General features: G+C 44.4%; 1 protein-coding gene across 1 annotated transcript in view; it reads left to right on the top strand.

The window, feature by feature from the left end:
- The first annotated feature begins 796 nt into the window (after positions 1-796).
- The window catches only part of C5H3orf70 (chromosome 5 C3orf70 homolog), a 54,003-nt gene continuing 31,032 nt past the window's right edge, over positions 797-23,767 (top strand). Inside the window, exon 1 of the mRNA XM_004654315.2 lies at positions 797-986. Within this exon, the coding sequence (XP_004654372.1) occupies positions 797-986 (190 nt within the window). The remainder of the gene's footprint in view (positions 987-23,767) is intronic.

Genomic DNA, 23,767 nt, shown 5'->3' on the forward strand with positions numbered 1-23,767 from the left:
ACCCACCACAACGCCACACACACTCCATTACAGCACACTAGGCATTGCGAGTCAGGCACGTACACGACACGCAGGAGGCTTAACAGCGCCCCACGCCCCTCCCCCCCATGTATCCTGACACCACCCTAACACCGCTGCAACCCACCCACGGCATAGACCTCCGGGCCCCGTCCGGTTCTCTCTCGCCCTGTGCTCGCCTCTCCTTCCCCTCTTATCCCTTCCTCCTTCTCTCTCTTCCCCCCATCCCCCCCGCGTCAGGCTCGGTCCCCCGGCGGGGCTGGCGCTGGGACGAACTCCGGGGTCTGGAGCTCAGAACCGCGCCCGCTGCACCCCGCCCCGGTCCGCCCGACCCCCAGGGGCGCGCGTGGGGACGATCGCGCGGCCTCCGCGGAGGCGGGACCTGGCGTGGGCTCGCCGCCCCGCGCGGAGGGGCGTGTACGTGAGGCGAGGGCGTGGCCAGGGCGAGGCGCCCGGGAGTCGGTGGCCGCGGTTCTCTCCACCCGGGGGTCTGTCTGGGGCGCGGGAGGGCGCGCGCGCGCGCGGTGAGCATGCGCGCAGGGGCGCGGCGGCGGTGGGCGGAGCGGGCAGGGCGGAGGCGGGGCGAGGAGGAGCACGGGGAGGGCTCGTGAACGCGGCGCCCGCCTGGGGCGGCTCCTCGGCGAGCCCCGGACCGCGGCGCTGCTCCGGGCCGTGGCCGCGCCCTCCCGCGTCCGCAGCCGTCCCCGAGCGGGCGCAGACCGCTCCGCACGCCGTCCGCTCCCGGGCTCCGGCCTGGGCTCCGCGCGCGCGGGCGACGATGAGCGCGGCGCCGGCGCCCGAGCGCGGCTGGAAGAGCGAGAAAGTGGACGAGGCGCAGGCCCTGGCGCGGACTTGCGCCGCCCGCAGACCCGACTTCCAGCCGTGCGACGGGCTGTCCATCTGTGCCACGCACAGCCACGGCAAGTGCTTCAAGCTGCACTGGTGCTGCCACCTGGGATGGTGTCACTGTAAGTGGAGCCGCGTCTGCCAGCCCGCCGGGTCCCCGGGTGCCCGCGCGCGGTCCGCGGGGGTCCTGGGGTGCCCGTGGGGCCGACGGGGTGGCGCCTCGCCCGCCGTGGCGGGGGCTCCGCGCGGCCGCGGCTGCTTGAGCCCGGCCTGGGGGCCGCCCGGGGGCAGCCCCGGGAGAGTCGCCTGGGGCTGCCGCTGCCTTGACAACCGGAGGAAATCCCGAGGGAGTCTAGCTTAGTCACTACCACAAAAAGGGATGTCCCTGTCCCAGGAAATCCAGAATCCGTTTCTCAGTGCTTCTCGTGCTTGAAAAATCCATGTGGTGAGCTGAGAAATGGTTGCCAAACAGAGTTGATGCCCGCAGGAGGGGCGGCCGCTTCTCAGGGTTAGGGTCCGGGGGACAAGATGCCCCTTTTCCCACTACCTGGCTTTTTCTTTCTGGCCGCTATTAAACCTCTAGGAAGTCGAATTGTGTCCCAGTTGTATTCAAATTGAGAAGGTACTCAAGTGTGAGAGATTGCTGCCAAGAAGTTAAAAGGAATAGTTTTGGAGAGCAATCTCCTTAAATACCCATTCCAGCATTTGAAACAATACAAGAATTGCACAGTAAAGTGAAGGTAGGTTTAAATAATTTGATCTAGTGTATAAAAGCTAGTACCAAATTTCCTAGGCCCTGTCCATTTATCCTGTGAGTTTCAAATAGATTAAACTTAAGTAGTCATTTAATTAAACTTCCACAATTTGATTAGTTCAGGGCTTACTCTATCTGGTAAATATCATTTCCTTTTAGAATCGTACTCTCAAGTGAGTTTTCACTAATCTTAGATTCAGTGTTTAAGATACATTTTCAGAGTGATCTTCAATTCAGCTTGTTTTTTCCTTTTTATTTAGGAGAAAATGGCTCACAAACACGTAAAATATATAGTCCTTATTTACACTAGTTGAGAATACTTGATTTTTTTTTTTTTTTTTTTTTTTTTGAGGTAGAGTCTTGCTGTAGCTCAGGCTGACCTGGAATTTACTTTGTAGTCTCAGGATGGCCTTGAACTCACAGCAACCCTTCCACCTCTGCCTCCCGAGTGCTGGGCTTAAAGGCATGTGCCACCATGTCCGGCTTGAATTTTTTTGAATAAAAAAAATTATTTACTTGCCAGGACAGAGAGAGGGAATGAGAATGGGCACACCAGGGCCTCCTGCCACTGCAAAGGAACTCCAGACACATGTGCCACTCTGTGCATCTGGCTTTACGTGGGTACTGGGGAATCAAACAATAGGCTGCCAGGCTTTGCAGGCAAGCACCTCAACTGCTAAGCCATCTCTTCAGCCCATCCTTGAATATTTTTTAAAATATATTTTATTTTTTTATTTGAGAGAGAAAGGGAGGGAGAGAGAGAGAGAGAGAGAGAGAAGGAGAGAGAAAGAGAGAGAGGATGGTCGCCAGGGTCTCCAGCCACTGCAAATGAACTCCAGACGCATGGGCCCCCTTGTTCATCTGGCTTATGTGGGTCCTGGGGAATCGAATCGGGATCCTTTGGCTTTTCAGGCAGACACCTTAATTGCTAAGCTATCTCTCCAGCCCCTTTACTTGCATGTTTTTAAATTAATTTTACAAGGAAGAAAATCTTTGCTCTTCTTTCACATTCAAGACGTGTGGAGCCAACCCAGTCCAACTATTTTGTTACTCAATCTGCTCATGGTTCCAAACACAGCTTCCCTATTGCATAGAAGGAGCAATGAGAGGAAATCTGGGGTGCTAAGTACCCAGGAAGAATGAATCTGGTGAAACTCCACACCCTAGCAAAGTAGAGGTCATGGAGTGGCATGCTGAGAAGTGAAATACGGCCCGGGGCTGTCCCTGTCTTACTTCAGCAGTGTCTCTTCTAAGTTCGTGCTGGCTCATGGCAGGCTTGCAGGTTAGTCCTGCTGCTGCTTCCTTCGCTAGTCTTGATCCTTACAGCACTCTCGGTTTTCCTACATCCTTTCCACGAATCCTACTCGTGCCTTAGGACATCATAGAGATCCGTCTAGTTCTTTACAGATCGCGGCTGTCTCAACACCTCAGATATGTGTATCTGAATATATACGTAGGGATTTCTTCTGTACGTGGCCTAGGTTGTCTCTGTACCCCTGGCTATTCTCACAGTGGAGTAGGTTTTTCTGTCGTTTCCTTAAACAGGTTTGAAGTTCATGCTCATTGAATGACTGAATGAAGTTAGCTACCCTTTTCTACTGAAGTCATTGTCTTGTCCTTTTCTAAACTTCCCTCTGTCCTTTTAGTGGAAGAGTATCTCTCTGTGTTCGTAAGCATCCTGGTTGTTTTGTCCTGAAGATGCATGCCAAAGTTAAGATCCTGTTCGGACTGTAACCCCCCAGACAGGTAGGCCATGTCTGGGTTGGCCTGGTCTGTCTAGAGTGCAGCAAGAGTGCTTCCTGGTCCTGGAGGCTCTGTTAAGCTGCAGGCTTGTCACATTATTTTTTCTGATATCACATCTTACCATACTGAGCTTGCTGCTGTCACATTGGACTAATCTTGTTATCTGCTAACTAAAGCCATTAAACAGGCTTAAAAATTGTGACAATTAAGCCACATTTTGCTCATCTCAAAGTTATGCGTATATTTTTGGATTACAGGTGCTGGTGCCTTTATGAGGTTTTCTTTCTTTTCTGTTTAATTTTATTTTAGAAGAATTAGTCCCATTTTTTTGGACTTACTGTGTTCTTAAAAAATTTTTTGCTTATTTTTATTTATTTGAGAGCGACAGAGAAGGAGGCAGAGAGAGAGAGAGAGAGAGAGAGAGAGAGAGAGAGAGAAGGAGAATGGGTGCGCCAGTGCTTCCAGCCACTGCAAACGCACTCCAGACAGGTGCGCCCCCTTGTGCATCTGGCTAACGTGGGTCCTGGGGAATCGAGCCTCGAACCGGGGTCCTTAGGCCTCACAGGCAAGCACTTAACCGCTAAGCCATCTCTCCAGCCCCAACTTACTGTGTTTTTCATCCTGCCTCTTTCAGTGTGTTTACCACTCCCGCACATAAGTATATAAGCTACGCTATAATATGTCCTTGGCCTATGTCAAATTCCCATTAGATGCCAGCAGTGTTACACTAAGCTCCTATATTGTCACTCACAATTACTGAAAAGGTGGTTGAGCAGGAGAGGGACTGAAGCCTGCTGACAGACTCGCCCTTGAGGTTTATAGAGATTCATTAATGAGTACAGGTCTTGGTCCACAATTACCCTCCATCTCTCACATTTCGTATGTCCATATGCATATAATGAAAACTTGATCAAATCATTTGTTGATATCAACACAGGATTTTTCCTGCTTCTTTGTGATCTAGGATTTATCTCAACGCACATTTTTTAAACACAACAACAAAAAAATTAGATCTAGTATAAGTTAGGTTTGTTCCACAAATGCTTACCATTTTCTCTTTCTTAAGATTCTAGGAGCTGATTTTTTTTTTAATATCTAATTTTTATTTACTTATTAGAGAAGGAGAGAGGGAGAGACAGAAAGAGACAGTGGACATGCCAGGGCCTCTAGCCACTCCAGATGCATGTGCTGCTATGTGCATCTGGCTTATGTGGGTTCTGGGGAATCAAACCTGGGTCCTTAGGCTTCACAGGCAAGCACCTTAACTGCTAAGTCATATCTCCAGCCCTGGAGCTGATATTTAAATTTTTTAAAAAGTTATTTGTGTGTGTGTGTGTGTGTGTGTGTGTGTGTGCGCGCGCGCGCACTTCTGCGTACGAGTCACTTGCTGCTACAAACCTCAGACACTTGCACCATTTTGCATCCGACTTTACTTGAGTACATAGGCCAGCAAGCTGTGTGAGTGCCTTTAACTGCTGAGCCGCCTCCCTAGCCCATGGAGTTGGGTTTAAGTAATCTGAACTTAGAAAAGGATTGCTATTAGTCCTCCAGGGCTGATGGTGATAGTTCTCTCTGATTTTAAACAGTCAGAATTACATTCTTTTCGGTCTTCAGCCAGGCTCCCACTCTGGTTCTGTTCTTCCTGCACCGGTGGTGGTCAGGGACCTCACTCAGGAGGGGCTGTGGCTCTCAAAGCACCTGGGCACTCTTTTTTTCTGTCTCCTCACCTGGATGAGCATCAATTATTCCTACCTGTTTTACTCAAATAGCACATTTCTTGAAGATAAACAGAGCTAATATATTTGAGAACTCAGTTTTCTTGTAGGATTTAAAAAAATTCTTTTGTGTATGCCTTACACATTTTTTTTATTAATGAGACAATATGGAAACAATGCAGCTGTGAATGCAGCTGGATTTTGCCCTCTAAACAGATTCAAAGGCTATGTCCCATGCTGTGTTTATTTTTGTAATTCCCTTAAAGTCACAAATGATACAGGAGCCAAGAATGTAAACCTGAGATGTACTCCTTTATACTTGAGAAAGGCGTATATAGAACAGTTAAGAAACTTGACATCGAAGTTGTAAAATTCATAACTCTTTGAACTAGAATAAGCTGAAAATACATGTTTATAGAAGGTATATTAAATATATATTCATAGATACAGTACATACCACACATAATGTGTTTTGTTAATGGCTGCTTTTTGAGGATGGCATCTGAGAGGAAAATCATACTTTCTTCTGTTGGCTCAAAGACAGATTAGTTACAGAATAAACCGTGAGTTTTGATGGGGTGCCTTTTGTCCTTGAGTAGACAGTCATTTAGAAGGAAGAAATCACATTGGTGGAAACGGAGCTGAGATACACTGAGAGACATTTGAGGTGAAATTTCTAGGTATGAGTAGACATGGAGGGGGGGGGGATAGGAAAGGTTATTAAGGATAACTTCTAGATGTCTGCCTTTTGCAGCTGAGATGAATGGAGATCAAGTAGGATTGGAAAGAAGATCAAGAGTCCAGGTTTGAATTTGTTGAATTTAAGCTGCTTTAGGCGTCTGTTGTAATGTCAGCAGGCAGTTGCACGTAGGGCTCTAGAACTCAAAGGCTAGGTCTATGTTAGAGATAGTGGGGAAGCCATCTACTTATTTCTAGGGTGCAGTTGTAGCCATGATAAAGCACAGGATCACAAGGAAGAGAAGACAGCACAAGGATTGAAGGGAACCCTCAAAACACTAGTGTTCAGGGGCTGGGGAGGTGGCTCAGAGTTTAAAGTCATTTGCTTACATAGCCTGCTGGCCCTGATTTGATTCCTCACTACCCACATAAAGCCAGACGTGTACAGTAGTGCAGGCATGTAGAGTTTGTTTGCTGTGGCAAGAGGCCCTGACATGCTTATTCTCCACCCCCTCAAATAAATAAGTGACAGTAGTTTTCAAAACAGGACTGGTGTTCAGAATTGATATGAGAGGTTAAACTACCAGAGAAATCTAAGACAAGAAGAAAAATCTTCTCTTGCAGGGGCCAAGGGAAATGAGTGCTTGAAGAAAAAAATAACTGAGATGAAACCAGTTATATCAAATTATTTCTTAGCTGTTGATTAAAAAAATCCACTAATACTGTTGCTGGGTCATGGCTTAGCACTTAAAGCCACTTGCTTGCAAAGCCTGTCAGCCTGGATTCAATTCTCTAGCCCCCACATAAAGCTAGATGCAAAGTGGCACATGAGTCATGCATCCGTATTCCCCATGACCCTTGTTTGCAGTCTGGAAGTCATTTGCAGCTGCAAGAGACCCTGTTTCAAGAGAGTGAGACACAGACACCTTGAAGTTGTCATCCGACCCCCTCATGTGTGAGGTGACATGCCTACCCACACACACGTTTCAAGAAAATAAAGGGCTGGAGAGATGGCTTAGTGGTTAAGGCACTTGCCTGTGAAGCCTAAGGATCCATGTTTGACTCTCTAGTTCTCACATAAGGTGGACGCACACGGTGATGCGAGCGTGCAAGGTTGCACCTGTGTACAAGGTGTGCATGCATCTGGAGTTCGATTGCAGTGGCTGGAGACCCTAGCACACCAATTCTCTGTCTCTCTTGCTCTCTCTCTCTCCCGCTCTGTCATAAAAATACACTAATAGTGTTTTCTTTATTACAGTGACCTCGGGAATATAGTGAAAGTTATTTGAGGTGAATTGTTCAAGGTCAAAAGAGTAAGAGTACCAGGAACTAAGAGTCAGGATACAGAAGTCATTGTTAATTTTTTACTTAGTGATTATTTTGTGATAGAGTAAGCTTACTGTGCTGAGCGCTTACTAGAAAATTATGTCATTGTGTCCATTTTAAAGTTAAGAAAGAAGGTCTAGAAAAGTTAGGTAGCTTTCCCATGGGCATATAGCTAGTCAGGAATAGAGCCTGTATTTGGACCCAGGTATGTCTGATTCTTCTCAGAACCACCATTGGTACAACAGAGCAATTCAAAGTTAATGAGGAGAATCAACAGCTTTCAGCTCAGTTCCATTAAGGCCAGCAGTGAGGACCGTGTTGAAGAAATGGGCGAGCTGTTTCAATTGCACTAGTGAAAGCCAGGAGAATGAGAAGTGTAAAGAGGTCACTGGATGTGGTGGGGAATAAAACGCAAGTGAAGAGTTATGAAAGAGAAAGTAATGCGAAGGTGACAGGAAGGGCTGAGTGGGTGTATATGGTGTCATGTAGGTGCCAGCAGCAGAACTCACATGAAATCACATAATGGGTGAACTCAGTTTTCTGCACAAGGCAGTCTTGAAAGATGTTGATTTTTTTCAGGTTGAAAGCAGGAAGAGTGGGATTTGATGTCACCTAATGAATATTAGCATATCTAAAGAAAGACTGTCACAGAAGATGGTGGATGGGCCACATCAAAATGTGGAAAAATGGAAGTATGAGAGGCAGAATAGTGTTTTTCTGGGCTTTTCAGAAGTGATCTGTACTTTTTAGTTGGAGGGTAGAAAGTCTGATCCTCTGGCCAGACTATAAAAAACATTTGGTTGTAATTTAGCTTCCTATTTATTGGATTTTAGGGAGAGAAGAAATTGATTAGGGACTCCAGATCTCTGGACCTTAGGGAAAATACACTTTATGTGTGCTAGTAAATCCAAGTTCAAGTTTTTGTGTTATTCTAGATTCTGTTTTCCTGCTTCTGTACAACTAACTAGAGAAATTCACACAATAAAGTTCTAACTTTCCCAGAAAATGCTAGCTGGTTGTCTTTTTTCTTTTTTAGTTTTTTGAGATAGGGTCTCACACTATCCCAGGCAGACCTGGAATTCACTCTGTAATCTCAGGGTAGTCTCGAAGTCACGATGATCCTCCTACCTCTGCCTCCCGAGTGCTGGGATTAAAGGTGTGCGCCACTAACCTGGCTAGTTGGTTTTCTTAAAGAACAACTCAGTCATATCCATAACTGTAGTCACAGGGAATATATTCAGGGAGGTTAACGATGAAACTGATACAGCTGATTTTTCCTACTGGGTTCTTATCTCTTGACCCCGAAGAATGGAGTGCCCAGACAGTAAAGGGTGAACAAATAAAGAGGACGTTATTCCCACTGGAGTGACGACTTGAAGGTGCTGGTGACAGGTCTGCGCTCTTGATGACAGTAGCACGTTGACCGAGAGCGCAAACGTAGAAATGGCAGCTCTGAGTTCTCAGTGGTGGAGACATGCTGAGGGGTTGATGGTGAGTGTGATAACTCTAGTGCCTGGTAGGCCTTGGGATGCCAGTCAAGAGAGGCTGCTGTGGAGTGTTACAGCACTACATCTTTGGCAGGCCACGGGATGCCAACCACGAGGGTGTGAAGAGGAGAGTGACAGCTGTGAGCTCGTGGTGGTGGCTCAATGCTGGCCAAGTGCAGGGCCACTGGAACAGAAGACAGCCCGTTGAAGCTGCAGGTCTGCCTGGGGCAGGAGTGAGTCCACCTCTGGAGGCGGGAGCCAGAGCTGCACCAAGAGCTGGTTCCGTGTGGAGAGTAAGTTTGGGCACCGACAGTAGAATCAGGTCCAGATACCAGGACTAGAAACAGGTCCGGTGAGTGACAGGGTCTTCTCCAATGACAGATAGACTGTGGGCCAGGTTTATATAGATCCATGCAGGTTCTAGGCCAGGTGCATGCAAATGAGGTGAAAGGAGCAAAGGCCAATCAGTCTGTCACCATGGGAAGGAAGAAAGCCTGTGGTCTTCTCGCCTCCCCTCCTCCTGCTTTCTCTTGTCCTTCCCTCCCTCCCTCCCTCCTTCCTTTCCTCTCTTTTTCAAGGCAAAAGTGATTTATGCAGAAACCAGGCAGGAAAGTCCCAGAGTGTAAGGACCATGCATGCTTAGAGTTTGCGCTGGCATCCAAATACGAAAAAGAACAGGAAAAAAAAAAAAAAAAGGAAAAGTTATGCTTTGAGTTAGCACCTAGCAGAGCAGGCCAGCTCAGCAGTGAGGGGCTATAAACAACTGCCCATTTTTATTTTTCTAATGCACAAAGTGCATCTCCGTGTCTGCGAAGGCCCAGTGTTTGGCTGTACTTTCTTGCTGGGTGTTTAAGACCATGTTAAGTGGCCAAGAATAGATCTGTCCATTGTTAAGTCAAGACTCCTTAGAGGTTACTTTTAGGGACCTGGGTGGAGCCCCTTGGCTTCTGTAGTCTTCCTCTACCAGCTGTGCCATCTGCTGGGATGGGTCAGGGGCTTGCTGGCCACATAGCTTCGCTTAGAAACATGGGCATCATTTCCCTCCCCACTGATTCTCTGAAGGCTGTGCTCTGGTTAGAGGCCAGAATCTCTAAAGTCTCCATGGCCTCTATGATCAAGAGACTAAGTGATTTACCAGAATAATTTCCCCTTCAAAGGGTTCCTCTTGTCCTTAGGGTTCTGACTGACGTTGGAGAGCAAGGGCCAAAATATTGGTTATCTGTCCGTCTGTCCTCATTGGCATAAGCCTCCAAGCTTTGGTAGTTCAACCCTCGGAAGGACAGTTTTACCAGTTTTCCAGTCTTAACTTTTGTATAACGTTGAAATTCCCAGGTAGTTTAAAACCTGCCAACCTTAGCAGAAAATGGTAATTTTTCTTCCCTCAAAAGTCTGAGAGTTAGAGAATGTTACATTCCAGCAAGAGCTGGCTTTCAGTGACCTTGAACAGCAAACTATCTTGTAAGCAGAAAAAGGCAGGAAAGAAAAAATACAGAGAGCAAAAACACCCCCCGGGAAGCAGGGAAGAGGTGTCTGGCTGTCAAAAAGGGCATGGCAAGGCCCCTGCCTGCGACTGCTGGCTGTGGTCCCTGAGGTGGGAGTGGGGGAAGATCTCACCCTTGCTTTTCTAAGTCACCTCTCACTCATATTCCTGTAAAGGATTCTTGTAAACTCACTGGTTCCCTAAGGCAGACTTGAGTGGAATCAATTGTTTTGGTCTGTTTGTCCCCTATTTTTGGTGAATAGGTGTTGGTTTACATCTCCTCAGGAGAAATCACATACTTTACAGCATATAGGATGGCTATAATTTTAAAAAAGGCAAAGAAGAAAATTACAGTATTATTGAGGCTGTGGAAAATTGGACCGCTCTTACATCGCTGGTGGGAATATAAAATGGTACTAGTATTTCTTTTAAAAAAGCTGTTTGGCAGTTTCTCAAAATGATAAGCACAGAGTTGCCATATGGCTTCACAGTTACCATATGGGTTCTCCGTTCTACTCCTAGATAAACCAAGAGAATGACAACATATGTCCACACAAAATCTTGTATACAAACATTCTTAGCAGCATTGTTGATAAAGGCCAAAATTAGAAGCACCCCAAATGTCCGTCAGTTGATGAGTATGAGAATGAAGGTCAGCATGAGTACATGGGTGTTGTTATTGGTAATAAAGTAGAATGGGACGGAGAACTTACCCATACCAGGAGGTAGGTTAGTACTTATCATGGGCTAGAGAAGGGAAGAGAAGGGAAGGACTGTTAATCCAGGTATGGCTTCTTTTTTGGTGTGATGTTTGTAGAACTTTGTGAACATACTAAAATCCACTGATTTATATTCTTTAAAAGGACACATTTCATGGCATGTAACTCATACCAATAGAAACGGCATGAAGATATCAGTCAGTTTCTTTCTTTTTTTTTTTTTTTAATTTATTTATTTGAGCTGGGCATGGTGGCACATGCCTTTAATCCCAGCACTTGGGAGGCAGAGGTAGGAGGATCTCCGTGAGTTCAAGGCCAAGAGAATGTGTTGCCAGGGCCTCTAGCCATTGCAAATAAACTCCAGACACATGCACCACCATGTGTGTCTGGTTTACATGGGTACTAGGGAATCAAACCTGGGTCTATAGGCTCTGTAGGCAAATGCCTTCACTGCTAAATCACCTCTCTAGCTCCTAAGTGCTTATTTTATTTTTTTTCGAGGTAGGGTCTCACTCTAGCCCAGGCTGACCTGGAATTCACTATGTAATCTCAGGCTGGCCTTGAACTCACAGCGATCCACCTACCTCTGCACCATCATGCCCACTTGTGTTTATTTTTAATCCAAACATTAGCATGGTTTTTCTTTATTGGGGTGTTGGTGGTTGAACCCAGGGTCTCATGTGTTGATAGCATATGCTTTATTACCGAACTATATCCCCAGTCATAGTAAAAAATTTTCACAGGATCATTCTGTGACATAACTGACGTGACGTGAAATGACTTCGTAAGGAAAATAGCAGTCTTTTTAAAGAAGTAATGCCAGCATACCACAATTAAAGGATTATATCTCAAGAGGCACCTGGGAAGGGGAGCTGGCTAGTGTTTTCCTTGCTCACGTTGAGGAGGTCTCTAAGCTACAGTGCCAGTGGCTGCGCAGCTTTTATTATGTAATCACACTGAAAACGTTACTTATACCCAACTGTTTCCCAGAACACAGGCTTTGTGAATGTCATATTACTGCTTTACGGTCTGCCCTTCACTTAGAATGAGACAAATAAGCTCATTGTAATCTTTAAAATAGAAACATTTTTGGTAAGATGATAAGCCTAAAATTGACTTTTTAATGAGGCAGAAATAGATTAGATTAAATATTGTTATATTGATTTAGATAATTGCCTTCATTATAAATAACTTTTATCTATTTATATTTTCACTATACTTACCATGTGCCTTTTTATCCTGCCAAATTGTTGATAAATTTGTTCCTCTCATTAATTTTATTACATGACAATGTTTATCCTGTTAGTCATGTCACTCTGCCTGTGTTTTATAACTATTTTTATAAAACATTCTTGGATTTATAGCCATAATTCTACTAATTCACTAAGTAGTATAACATGAATTTTCCACAATTGTTAATAAAGGATGTTAGCCAAAATATAAAATTAGAGGAATTTGAAAACCGTTTGAGTCTAATCTGTTACTTTTAATCTTTTCTATGTCCTTTCCTCAAAATTGCCATCAGTCTTAAAAGCTGCAGACCTGTATTTGGATGGTTATGAGCAAGTTATTTCTGATATGGAGAAGGCTTACTTCTTAGGCCATTGCTACTGTCTGCCTCCCTGTCCTGGCTCTCTGCCAGCACTGCACTGGAGATCTGCCCTCTCTTGTCCATTTGCTCCTACTTCATGGAGTATGTCATATGTGAAAAGCCCAAATAGGCTTGGATTATAGCATTGAAGAAGATAGCCATGAGTCCCACTGCCTTGGAGCCTACTTTCTAGATTAAGTAACTGGTTGCTTGAGGAAATGATGCTTGAGTTGAGAGCTGAAGTGTCTAAAAGGGAACTGTCTAGAAGATTCTGGGTGGGAAGAGCGGACAGTCCACACCCAGGAGGCTGCAGGAAGCTTTGCAGAGGAGAGAAAACTGGTGCTTTCATGGAGGTGAAATGAGGCCGGCGTCGGTTGTTGTTGCGGGCGTGATTGATTTGTTGGATGCAGGAATAATTGGATCAGGATTTGCACCCAACTTATTTCACTTTTCTTTAACTTCAGTTTGAAGTCCATGCTTAAAAAGTTACAGAATAGTATAACTTCTTGAACATTGTTCACCTCTACTCCTTAAAAGTTATTATTAACCGTAAAGCTCAGGAATATGGAAATCAGACCTATCTTTGGAAAGGGCTGTGAATTAAAAATAGATTTAGATATGGGTGTGGTGGCACCCACCTTTAATCTCAGCACTCAGGAGGAAGAGGTTAGGAGGATGGCTGTGAGTTTGAGGTTAGCCTGGCACTACAGAGTGAGTTCCAGGTCAGCCTTAGCTAGAAAAAAAAAAAAAATAGACTTTACATTTTAAAGAGTTGTTCACAAATCAAAGAGGTGCTAGAGAGATGGCTCAGTGGTTAAGGTGCTTGAATGCAAATCCTAAGAACCCAGGTTTGAATTTCCAGTAGCTATGTAAAGCCAGATGCACAAAGTGGCACATGCATCCTGACTTCATTTTCTGTGGCTGGAGGCCCTGGCACACCCATTATTTCTGTCTCTAATCTTAAAAAAAAATATTTTGTGGGGCATGGTGATGCATGCCTTTAATCCCAGCACGTGGGAGGCAGAGGTAAGAGGATTGAGGCCACCCTGAGACTACATAGTGAATTTCAGGACAGCTTGAGCTAGAGTGAGACCCTACCTTGAAAACCCAAGAAAAAAATTATTTTTATCTATTTATTTCAGAGAGAGAGAGAAAGAAACTGAGAGAGGGGGACAGATAGAGAATAGTGCACCAAAGCCTCCAGGCACTGCAGATAAACTCCAGTCACAGATACTACCTTGTGCATCTGGCTCATGTGGGTCCTGGGGAATCAAACCTAGGTCCTTAGGCTTTTCAGGCAAGTGCCTTAACCACTAAGTCATCTCTCAGCTCTTTTCCTCTTCTCTCTCTCTCTCTGTCTGCTTGCAAATAAGGAAATAATTTAAAATATTTTTTAAAAAGAGAGGTCATTGTGACAGGTGACTTATGTAGTTCACAAATCCTACTACTTGGCATTTCTCATGAAAATGCTTGTTTGTAATCACTATGTAATCCACGGATTTCATTGAACTTTCCTCATTTGTCCCATTGAAGTCCCTTTTCTGGTTCAGAATCAAATCAAATATGTCATGTTACCTTTAGTTATTATGTCTCTTCAGTATTCTTTCATTTATAAGAATTTCTCAACTTTTCTTCTTCACTGTGCTCCTTGTAGTATGTCTAACTTAAGTTTTAAACTAGCCAAATTGATGAGCACTTGGTTCAGTTAGAGATCTAGTCTTGTAGCTTGCTTTTAGAAAATATTAAGCAGTTTTTAATTTAAGTGGCTATTTCTTTTCTTATAATTTAAAAATTTACTGACAGTGAATATCCTTATGAATTTTTTTAAAAATTTTTTATTTATTTATTTGAGAGCGACAGACACACAGAGAAAGACAGATAGAGGGAGAGAGAGAGAATGGGTGTGCCAGGGCTTCTAGCCTTTGCAAACACACTCCAGATGCGTGCACCCCCTTGTGCATCTGGCTAACGTGGGACCTGGGGAACTGAGCCTCGAACCGGGGTCCTTAGGCTTCACAGGCAAGCACTTAACCGCTAAGCCATCTCTCCAGCCCTCCTTATGAATTTTTAAAAATAAATTTTATTTATTAATTTGAGACAGAGAGAGAGACAGAGAGAGAGAGAGAGAGAGGGAGAGAGAGAGGGAGGAAATGGGTACATCAGAGCATCCAGCCATTGCAAACAAACTTCAGATGCATGCACCATTTTGTGCATCTGGCTTTATGTGGGTACTGGGGAATTGAATTCAGATCCTTAGGCTTTTGCAGGCAAGCACCTTAACTGCTGAGTTACCTCTCCAGCCCATGAAATTCTTTTGTTATAAACTTTACTTAGTAATATTAAAAATATCATTTGACTAAAATTAAATTATTATTAGCAGTTTTTAGCTCTTTATTAAGCGGTATTTTAACATTAATGTATATTTCATATTGAACTTGTGAAATTGTAGCTGGACCTATAATTCTTATTTTTACTTTTTATTTAAAAGCTGTAATCAGGGCTGGAGGGATGGCTTATTAGGTAAGGCAGTTGCCTGCAAAAGCTTAAGGACCCAATTTAATTCCCCAATACCCACATAAGCCAGATGCACAAAGTGACGCATGCTTCTGGAGTTTGTTGCAGTGGCTAGAGGTCCCGGCGTGCCCATTCTCCCTGTCTCTTTTTTTCTCTCTGTCTCAGATTGCAAATAAATAAATAAATAAGCTATAATCAGAATCATTAATTTTTGCATTTAATTTTGTATTCACTTTAAATATCACTACTTACATTTGAGCCTTCATGAAAATTTTTCCATTTACAGATAACCCTTTCTCAGAGTGTAAAGATGAGATTTTTTGTAATGTTTTTGTTTCTGTTATTCAAGGCAGGGTCTCGCTCTAGCCCAGGCTGACCTGGAATTCACTGTGTATTCTCAGGCTGGTCTCAAATTCTTGGCCATCTTCCTACCTCTGCCTTTTGAGTGCTGGAATTAAAAGGCATGTGCCACCATGCCCAGGTGAGTTTTTTTTTTTTTTCGTAATCTCATTCAATTGTTGTTTCTCCTCCAAAATGTAAAAAATTAAGGATTAAGTTTATATACTCAAAAACTTCATTAAAGAGTGATAGATACTTGAATTCAAAAAGTTGTGACTGGGGGCTGGTGAGATGGCTCAGCAGCTAAACGTGGTTGCTTGCAAAGCCTGTTGGCCCAGGTTCAATTCCCTAGCACCTGTGTAAAGCTGGGTACAAAGTGGGGCGCACACGGGCCTTGTTTATGCCTAAGGCATGGGCGCTGCCAGTCAAACACAGGCCACATTTTCAGTGACCTAATGAACCATCATAACAGCGGTGGCTGCTTTCAGTGCCCAGTAGCTGCTCAGAGAACCTTTGTTTCAGCTATAGTTACCCCGAGGAAACTTACTCCAGCTGTGGGAGCCCCCAGGAGGCTTCACTGCAGCCCTAGAAGCCTCTGCGGCTGTCATTCCTGTTGTGTGCGCCCCAGAGGCATTGTGCTTTAGGGGTCTGCTCTTCAGCCACACTTGGAAGACTTCTCTTGGGCCTTGACAGCCATCAGATGAGCCTGCCTCACAGGTTTTCCAGATGCCTCCACTTAACCCTGCAGGAGTCCCCCCCGCCCCCCACTTGAGTTCAGAAGGAACTTCTGTCTTCTCCACCCAGGACACCCAGAACAGCAGGCCCAGTCACTTTTGCAGGCTGACATGACTAAGCAAAAAGCATGTGACTATTAAGGAGGCCGTGCACAGGTGGCTGGCTATCTAAGCAGCCTGGCTTTCACTCCTGTCCTCTGGTCAGTCCAAGAGACCTATGCCCTGGCCCCTGTGTTGTGGCCTAGACCCCAAGAAAGCCTGGGTAGGTGGTTTATTGCATGCGTGTGAACTTTGGGTAGGCGGCCTAAGCTGGGTTGCACGAACAGCAGACGGCTGGAGTGACTGCTGGCCTGAGAGCAAGTCAGAGCTGCTGACGCTGTCCTGCGTGGCTGGAGCAGAGGTGTGTTCCGAAGAGCTGCCGGGATGTGCTCGCCCGTAGGTGCCGCTGCTGCGAGTGGCTGGGGCTGAGCTGCTGGTGCTCCGGGCACAGGGCTCCCCATGGACTGAGGACAGCTGGCTGTGATAGGAGGTTGAAGGCACCCACCTGGCACTCGGGACTCTGAGCTGGCAGTGCTAAAAGACTTGACTTTGTGTACTCATGATGTCTCTGTCCAGGTTAAACAAAAGCTAGGTGGTGACCCTGGGGGTCAAGGCCTCTAAGCTACTCTTCTACCAATGAGTTAAGCTTTCAGCCTTCTTCTAGTTTACTAACTTGTTGTTAATTTATTGGTACAGTTGTGAGAATTAGAAATAATGTAATCTTGGGCAGCAATGACCTTAGAGTCTTGGTGAGCCAGAGACTCTGGCCGGTAATGACAGCGACTATAAGAACACAGGGCACAGGGCCCGTGTTTCAAAGGTTTCTGAACACGAATCTGAATTACCCCATGACTCCCTTCACTGGGAGAGAGGCTGGATGCCAGCAATAAGGGAGAAGTGGGGAGCTAGGAAGACCTTCTTTGCTTTTGAAACTTCACTCTCTATATGTGTGTAAGTGTGAGAAAGTGTATGATGTGTACGCAGATATGGGCATGTGCACACGACAACCTTGGGGTGTTGTCCTCTCCTTCCATCCCCTCCCTCCACCCTACTTGTGTGGCTTTATTCCCTGAGCTCTCTTCCTAACTCAGCTCCTTTTTTTTTTTTAATTATTTATTTATTTATTTGAGAGTGACAGACACAGAGAGAAAGACAGATAGAGGGAGAGAGAGAGAATGGGCGCGCCAGGGCTTCCAGCCTCTGCAAACGAACTCCAGACGCGTGCGCCCCCTTGTGCATCTGGCTAACGTGGGACCTGGGGAACCGAGCCTCGAACCGGGGTCCTTAGGCTTCACAGGCAAGCGCTTAACCGCTAAGCCATCTCTCCAGCCCCTCAGCTCCTTTTTAAAGGCACTGTTTCAGCAGCTACAGCCAGTTGTTTGAGAAATGTAGAATGGTACATATTACAATTTATTGACCATAATAGATAATTGATAGCTAATTTCTGATTGGGTTTTAGATACAAGAGTTTTGTATTCTTAGCTTAATCTGCTTTGGTGAGATGCCTCATACTTTACATCCAAGCTTTTTAATCATATGAAAGCACTCACCAGTCTTCCGGGCTGACTTGAGCTGTGACAGCGAGTCTCTTGGTCAGATTTCAAGCACGTGTCTGAAAACAGCATCATTTTAAATTGATGCTGGTAACTTGAGTACTACTGGTTTGGCTGTTTTCATACATTGCTAGAAAACTCATTTCTTCCCTGTAGTTATGTAAGAGACACAAGCAGAGAAGGTTTCTACTTAGCTTTATATTTGTGTCTTAGAGATACCACACAAGAAAATTGAAACTAATCCTAAGGGAAAACGAACCTGACATCATCTCCTAGCTTTAACTCATAAACTTTATTTCTCAGTATTCACTTTTCAATACATGCTGGTCTCTACTTTGCATGTCTTCAGTGTTGATTGTATAAATTTGCCTTGTTGAGGGAGGTAGTTTACTTGGACATTAAAATAATGAGTGTGTTTTTAAAAATGCAATTTCTAGATTTTAGTTCTTTAAGCTCACCTCAATCTTGTGGGTTTTTTTTTTTTGGAGGGTGTTAGAGATTAATTAGACTTTTCATATAGAATTGAGACAAAATCATAAAATATACAGTTATAAAACCATCACATTTCCATACTGCTGTTTCATTTGCTTCACTCTTGGCTTATGCTTTGGTTTGGTTTTGTGCTGCTGTTTTTTTGAGGTGCAGTTTTGAAGGCAGTGTGGCGTATTCTGGTCTTGACCTTACAGGCTTCAAGGGTCCTCTCGCCTCTCGAGGTGGCCCATCCACAGTGGGCGCCACTGTGCTGTGCTTCTCTTGTGCTTTGAATTGGTCAATTTCGTCCCTGTACAACTTAGTTTACTTTAGTTCTCATTCCAGAATGAATTTTTAAATTTTTTATTTACTTATTTATAAGGGGAGAGAGAGAGAATGTGCAGGCAAGGGGGCCTCTTACCACTGCAGATGAACTCCAGGTGCCTATGCCACTGTGTACATCTGGCTTTACACTGGGGAATCAAACCCATGCTGTCAGGCTTTGTGAGCAAGTGCCTTTAACTGATGATCAATTTCTCCCACCCCGAATGAGTTTTTAAATTTTTTACTTTTTACTCCTGTGATTTTAGAAAGATGGTCCAGGATGATGTTCTGGCATAAAAAGGGATATCTTCTAGGAGGCAGTGGAAAGGAAGTTTCTGATATTCTTGGCTATGAGATAAGGGAATTGGGGAATTTCAGTAAAAAAGGGCAGATGAAAGATGCCCAGAGAACTTTTCTGAGACAGTAAAATAGATTTTTAGAGTGGTACAGACTCTCCTCCAGAGAACTGAATGTGATTTATGATAATATTTTGATGATGTGATTATGAGTTCAGTGTCAGAATGGACAAGAGATCTCTTGCATGTTTAAAATGTGTTAGTGGACTGTATCTCCTCTCTCCAGGGCTGGTTTTGTGGCCATACATCTGTGCAGTTAGGCCCCATTCTTACAAGGCTCAGGTGCTTGGATTAGTGGTCGGCTGCCACAATCTAGAAAGTCTTCGTAAGTTGTTACCATTGTCTGGATCTGAAATGTCTGTCCGAGTCAGGTGTTAAGCCTCAGTTCCCTACTGGTAGGTGGTGGTAACCTTAACAGTTAGGGGTTAGCAGGAAGTGTTTGAGTAACTGGTGGTGCTCCCTGAAAGGGAGACTATAGGAGCCTTCCTTTCCCTGTCTTTAAACCCTGGCTTGCCACACAGGGCTGCCTTACATGCTTCTACCGTGAGGTGCCACGCAGATCCACAGCAAAAGGGCCAATCATGAAAAACTATGGGCCAAAAAAAATCTCTTTTCCGCTCTTTTTCTGTCTCATGTGTGGTACTTGTACATGTATGCGGGCATGTTTGTAAGTGTACACATGTGTATGGAGGCTGGAGGACAAGCTGGCATGTCAGCCTCAGGAATGCTGTCTTCTTTTTGAGACAGGGTCTCTCATTGACCTGGAGCTGTCCAAACAGGTTCAACTGGCTAGCCACTGAGCACCAGGGATCCTCCTGTGCCCACCTCACCAGTGTGTGCTGCAGCACCTGACACTGAGTTCAAGTCCTCAGGTTTGCAAAGCGAGGACTTCATTCACTTAGCTATATCCCCACACAGTTTTGAACACAGGGGCTGCATGTTAATGCTGTTCCAGTACCCATAAGTATCGTCAGTCCTACCTTTTCCCAGGAACATTCCACCTTAAGGCAAGGAAACTTACATGCCTCTAATATGAAGAAATAATATCTGTTTCTTAGATTGGCTGCAGATAAACTAAGCTAGAACATGTGAGAGTGAATGCCAAGCCTCCTCATTATGCAATGTGACTTGTTTTCCACATCTTTCTCTGGCTTTTCTTTCCAGCTCTGTGTACCTGGAGACACTGAAACAAGTTATTTGGGATGCCTATTAATAACCACAGTGACCCCATTCTATACCCATTGTCACATATCCCTGGATCCCTCCTGTTTAAGAAGACAGTTTCTTCGGTCTGTGACTTACACATCTTTTTTTATCACCTTGTAACAAGTTCCTTAGGCCATTCTACCTGGGAGAAGGCTTATCTTAGAGTTTTTGGCTGTCAGGAGTTTTTAGCTATGTCAACATGAACTTAGACCACTACATCTTTTAAATAACTTTTTGTTGACAACTTCCATAAGTGTAGACAATCTACCATGGTCGTAATTCCCTCTGATCACACTCACTTTTCCTACTCCCAGATCACCCTTTTGCCGAATCCCTTCTTTCCATCAAGCCTGTCTTCTATTTCAGTGTCATTGTTCCCCACCCCATTATACAGGTCTTGTGTTGGTAGTGTCAGCCTGTCCCCAACAATACACCATCTCCAGGAGGCTTCAATTCCCAAATCTCATCAGCTGCGAACCTTGCACCTGAATCAAACCACCACATTCCGCCCCTGGCCCCCATAAAATGATATATTCAGTCCAACTTTAAAAGACTCCATAATTTTATCAATCCCAATGATGTTCAAACATCTCCCTAATCCAAGCTCTTTTAACTGAGCCATAATACCCCCCAAAAAATCCCCCCCCAAACCCATAATGACACAGAATAAACACTCACACTGAAAAAGATAGCATTGTGCATAGCAAAGAAATATTCAACCAATACAGCGTGTAAACAGGGCAAACATCAACTCTGTAGCTCAATGTCCAACAACTCTAATCAGTGACAAATCTCCAAGGCTGATAATTCTAACCAGCAACAAGTCTCTGGACTTCCAATTCTGCCTCTCCAGCTAGGCTACTCACAGTACCGGAAAACCTCATCTGGGGCCAGCAGCTCTCCTTGGTAGCCATGTAGTGGTCCCGACATCTCCACTGGGTCTCCACTGCAACCCACGATTGATCCTCACAGCTCCATCAGGTCTCCATGCAGGCATCCAGCAAACCTGCTTCACACTGCCCACAGCCAGTTCCAAAACACAAGATTGTGTTGCAAACTCAATGACCCTCTCTCTCCTGCATTTCTTATATGCCACAATACTAGGTAGGGTGCAAATTTGTTAATCCAGGGGGAATAAAGTAGACTTTGAATAACAGGACACTCCTTGAGCAGTCAGGCCCCTTCAAAAAGACTGCATTCTTTCTGTCATTCCAATGCAGGTCAGCTAGCCCAATCTTAATGGATGTAATCTCTCAATTGTACAGCAGTTTTGGCCTAAACATTTCTTTCTGTGGCTTATCCCTCTACTTACATTAGTCTGTTTCTACACAAAGCAGCCCTGCACAAGTTCTTAGGACACAGGCATAACAGCAGGCATCTCACACAAACTGCTTCTAGCCAAGTCCAAGCAAAGCTTTCTCACCCTCATTAGCCAAACCTCACAGAGTCCATAGTTCTTACTGCATTCAAGTCTTTCAACTCTGACCAGAATGGTCCATCAAGCTGTACTTACAACATTGCAAGACATCACTTGGACCAAGGTTTCAAATCCTTCCAGATTCCTCTTAAAAATCAACTCCAAAAGGCCAAAGCCACACAGTCAGGTGTCTGGCAGCAATTGACCCCACTCCCAGTACCAACATTACTGTTGCTGGCAGAAATCACCTGACCAAAGGTAGATTTTGGGAAAACAGAAAGCGTTTATTTTGGCTTACAGACTCGAGGGGAAGCTCCATGATGGCAGAGGAAAATGATGGCAAGAGCAGAAGGTGGACATCACCCCCTTGCCAATATCTGGTAGACAACAGCAATAGGAGAGTGTGCCAAACACTGGCATGGGGAAACTGGCTATATCACCAATAAGCACAACCCCAACAATACACCACCTTCAGGAGGCTTTAATTCCCAAATCTTCATCAGCTGGGAACCCAGCATTCAGAACACTTAAGTTTATGGGAGACACCTGAATCAAACCACCACAATGACCTAATGAAAAAAATTTGAATGGAATTTTTTTTTTTTTTTTTTGCAATGCTAGGGTTAGAACTCAGGGCCTCCTTTGCACATATCAGGAAAGCTCTATACCACTGACCTATATCCTCAGCCTCCAGAACTCTGTCAAATATATGTACTTCCATTTTTTCCCCTAAACGTACTTAAAATTGTCAAAAATTCTGATCCAACTAGGAAACCCTAAACCGGAAATAGAGTGATGTTCTTTTCTATCAAGATAGATTAGCTCAAACCCTACCTTAAACTTTGTAATCACATAGACATGTCCTTTCAATTAATTTCACACGTGCATCGGTAACAAGATGTGGTTTCAGTGTGTTAAGGATGGACACTTGACTAATGTGAAGCTCTGCCAAAGGTCAGGAACCAGCTTGTTTATCATCAGTCAGTCATTAGATCAACTAGGAGAGTGGAAAGAAGGACAAAGTCTGCTTGAAAAGTAATTCATACTTTTAACTTGAAAGGGGAGTGAAGAACTTAACAATGCGAACGATCACATCCTGACAAGTAGTTTCTAAGAATAAGGAATGTCTGGGTAAAGTCATGGTATGAGACGATGGTGTCTTCCTTCTTCTGTAACTCAGATGAATTTTGGATCAAATATAACAACACAAATCTTTACATCCACAGCTAAGTTTGAACACAGGAAGGCAAATCTTCAGGAGGCAGAGCGAATGGGAGGGTAGAAGTAAAGGTCCTGAAGACCCCCAAGAAAGCAGCTGGCTTGGATGTTGACGTCTAGGGCTTTCATCCAGACCAGGGCTGAGAGCTGAGATCACCAATGCTTGTGTAAATCATGAGAAGGCAAGCTCTTGGTGTGTTTTATCTCAGCAATGAGATCAGATGCAGGAATGGAACTGAAACTATTTCCCCAGTGTATGTGTGTGCATGCATATTCATGTGTATGTGGGTGCAGTGTTGGGGGGGGAACATGATGGTGTGTGCATGTAGGTGTGACATCTGGTTTTTTCCCCTTAGTTGAGTTGCTTTCTGCCTTAGTTCTTGAGACAGGTTATCTCTCACAGCCCAGGACTCACCAGTTCGGCTGGACTAGCTAGCCACCAAGCCCCAGAGCTCCCCCTGCCTCCACCTCCCCAGGTGCAAACCACCATGCCTGGCAGTTATGTGGGTCCCAGAGATCCAAACTTGGCTCCTCATGCTTGTGGGGCAAGCATTTTTCCCACGAAGCCATCTTCACAGCCTACCGAGGACTTTTTCTAAGTTAAGTAAAACGATTATTGTTGTTAAGTAAGCTTCAAGAAACCCCAAGTGATCTGGAAACCTACTATCTATTCAAGTTTGTTTGAGAATAAGTACTGTCATTACTCTTTAGTCCCTAAGAAAGTCTCATGATTTTGGTCCCTATCCCTGCCATCCTCTTTCCCAATAAAATTTCATTTTATTCCATTTTAGATAAAAGTTGTAACATTGAAGAAAAGGTAGTCTTTTAAATATATAATTGACAAGTTTATATGTTCAGGGGGCAGAGTGTGATATGTTGGTTTATGTGTGTGTTGTGATTACTTCAGCCAATGTTATTAGCATATATATCATCTTATTATTATTATTGCTATTTTTGTGTTTATGATGATAATTAGGTCTATTCTCTTAACAAATTTCTAGTATATATTATTAATTACAGTTGCTATAGTGCACATTGTTTCCAGACTTTACTGTTCTTGTAACTGCAGATATATTGCATTTGTTATTGACTTTTTACTTAAACATTTATTTCTTAAGAACCTCAGTGCACTTGGTGTAGAAGAGGCTATGTCATAATAATAAAATGTAAGGCAAATGTGCAATTGCTTATGAGCTGTGATAGAAGCAGCCAAATAATACCAGCTTCCATCCTTTTATT

Source organism: Jaculus jaculus, chromosome 5 (genome assembly GCF_020740685.1).
Source record: "Jaculus jaculus isolate mJacJac1 chromosome 5, mJacJac1.mat.Y.cur, whole genome shotgun sequence".
Classification (NCBI taxonomy): domain Eukaryota; kingdom Metazoa; phylum Chordata; class Mammalia; order Rodentia; family Dipodidae; genus Jaculus; species Jaculus jaculus.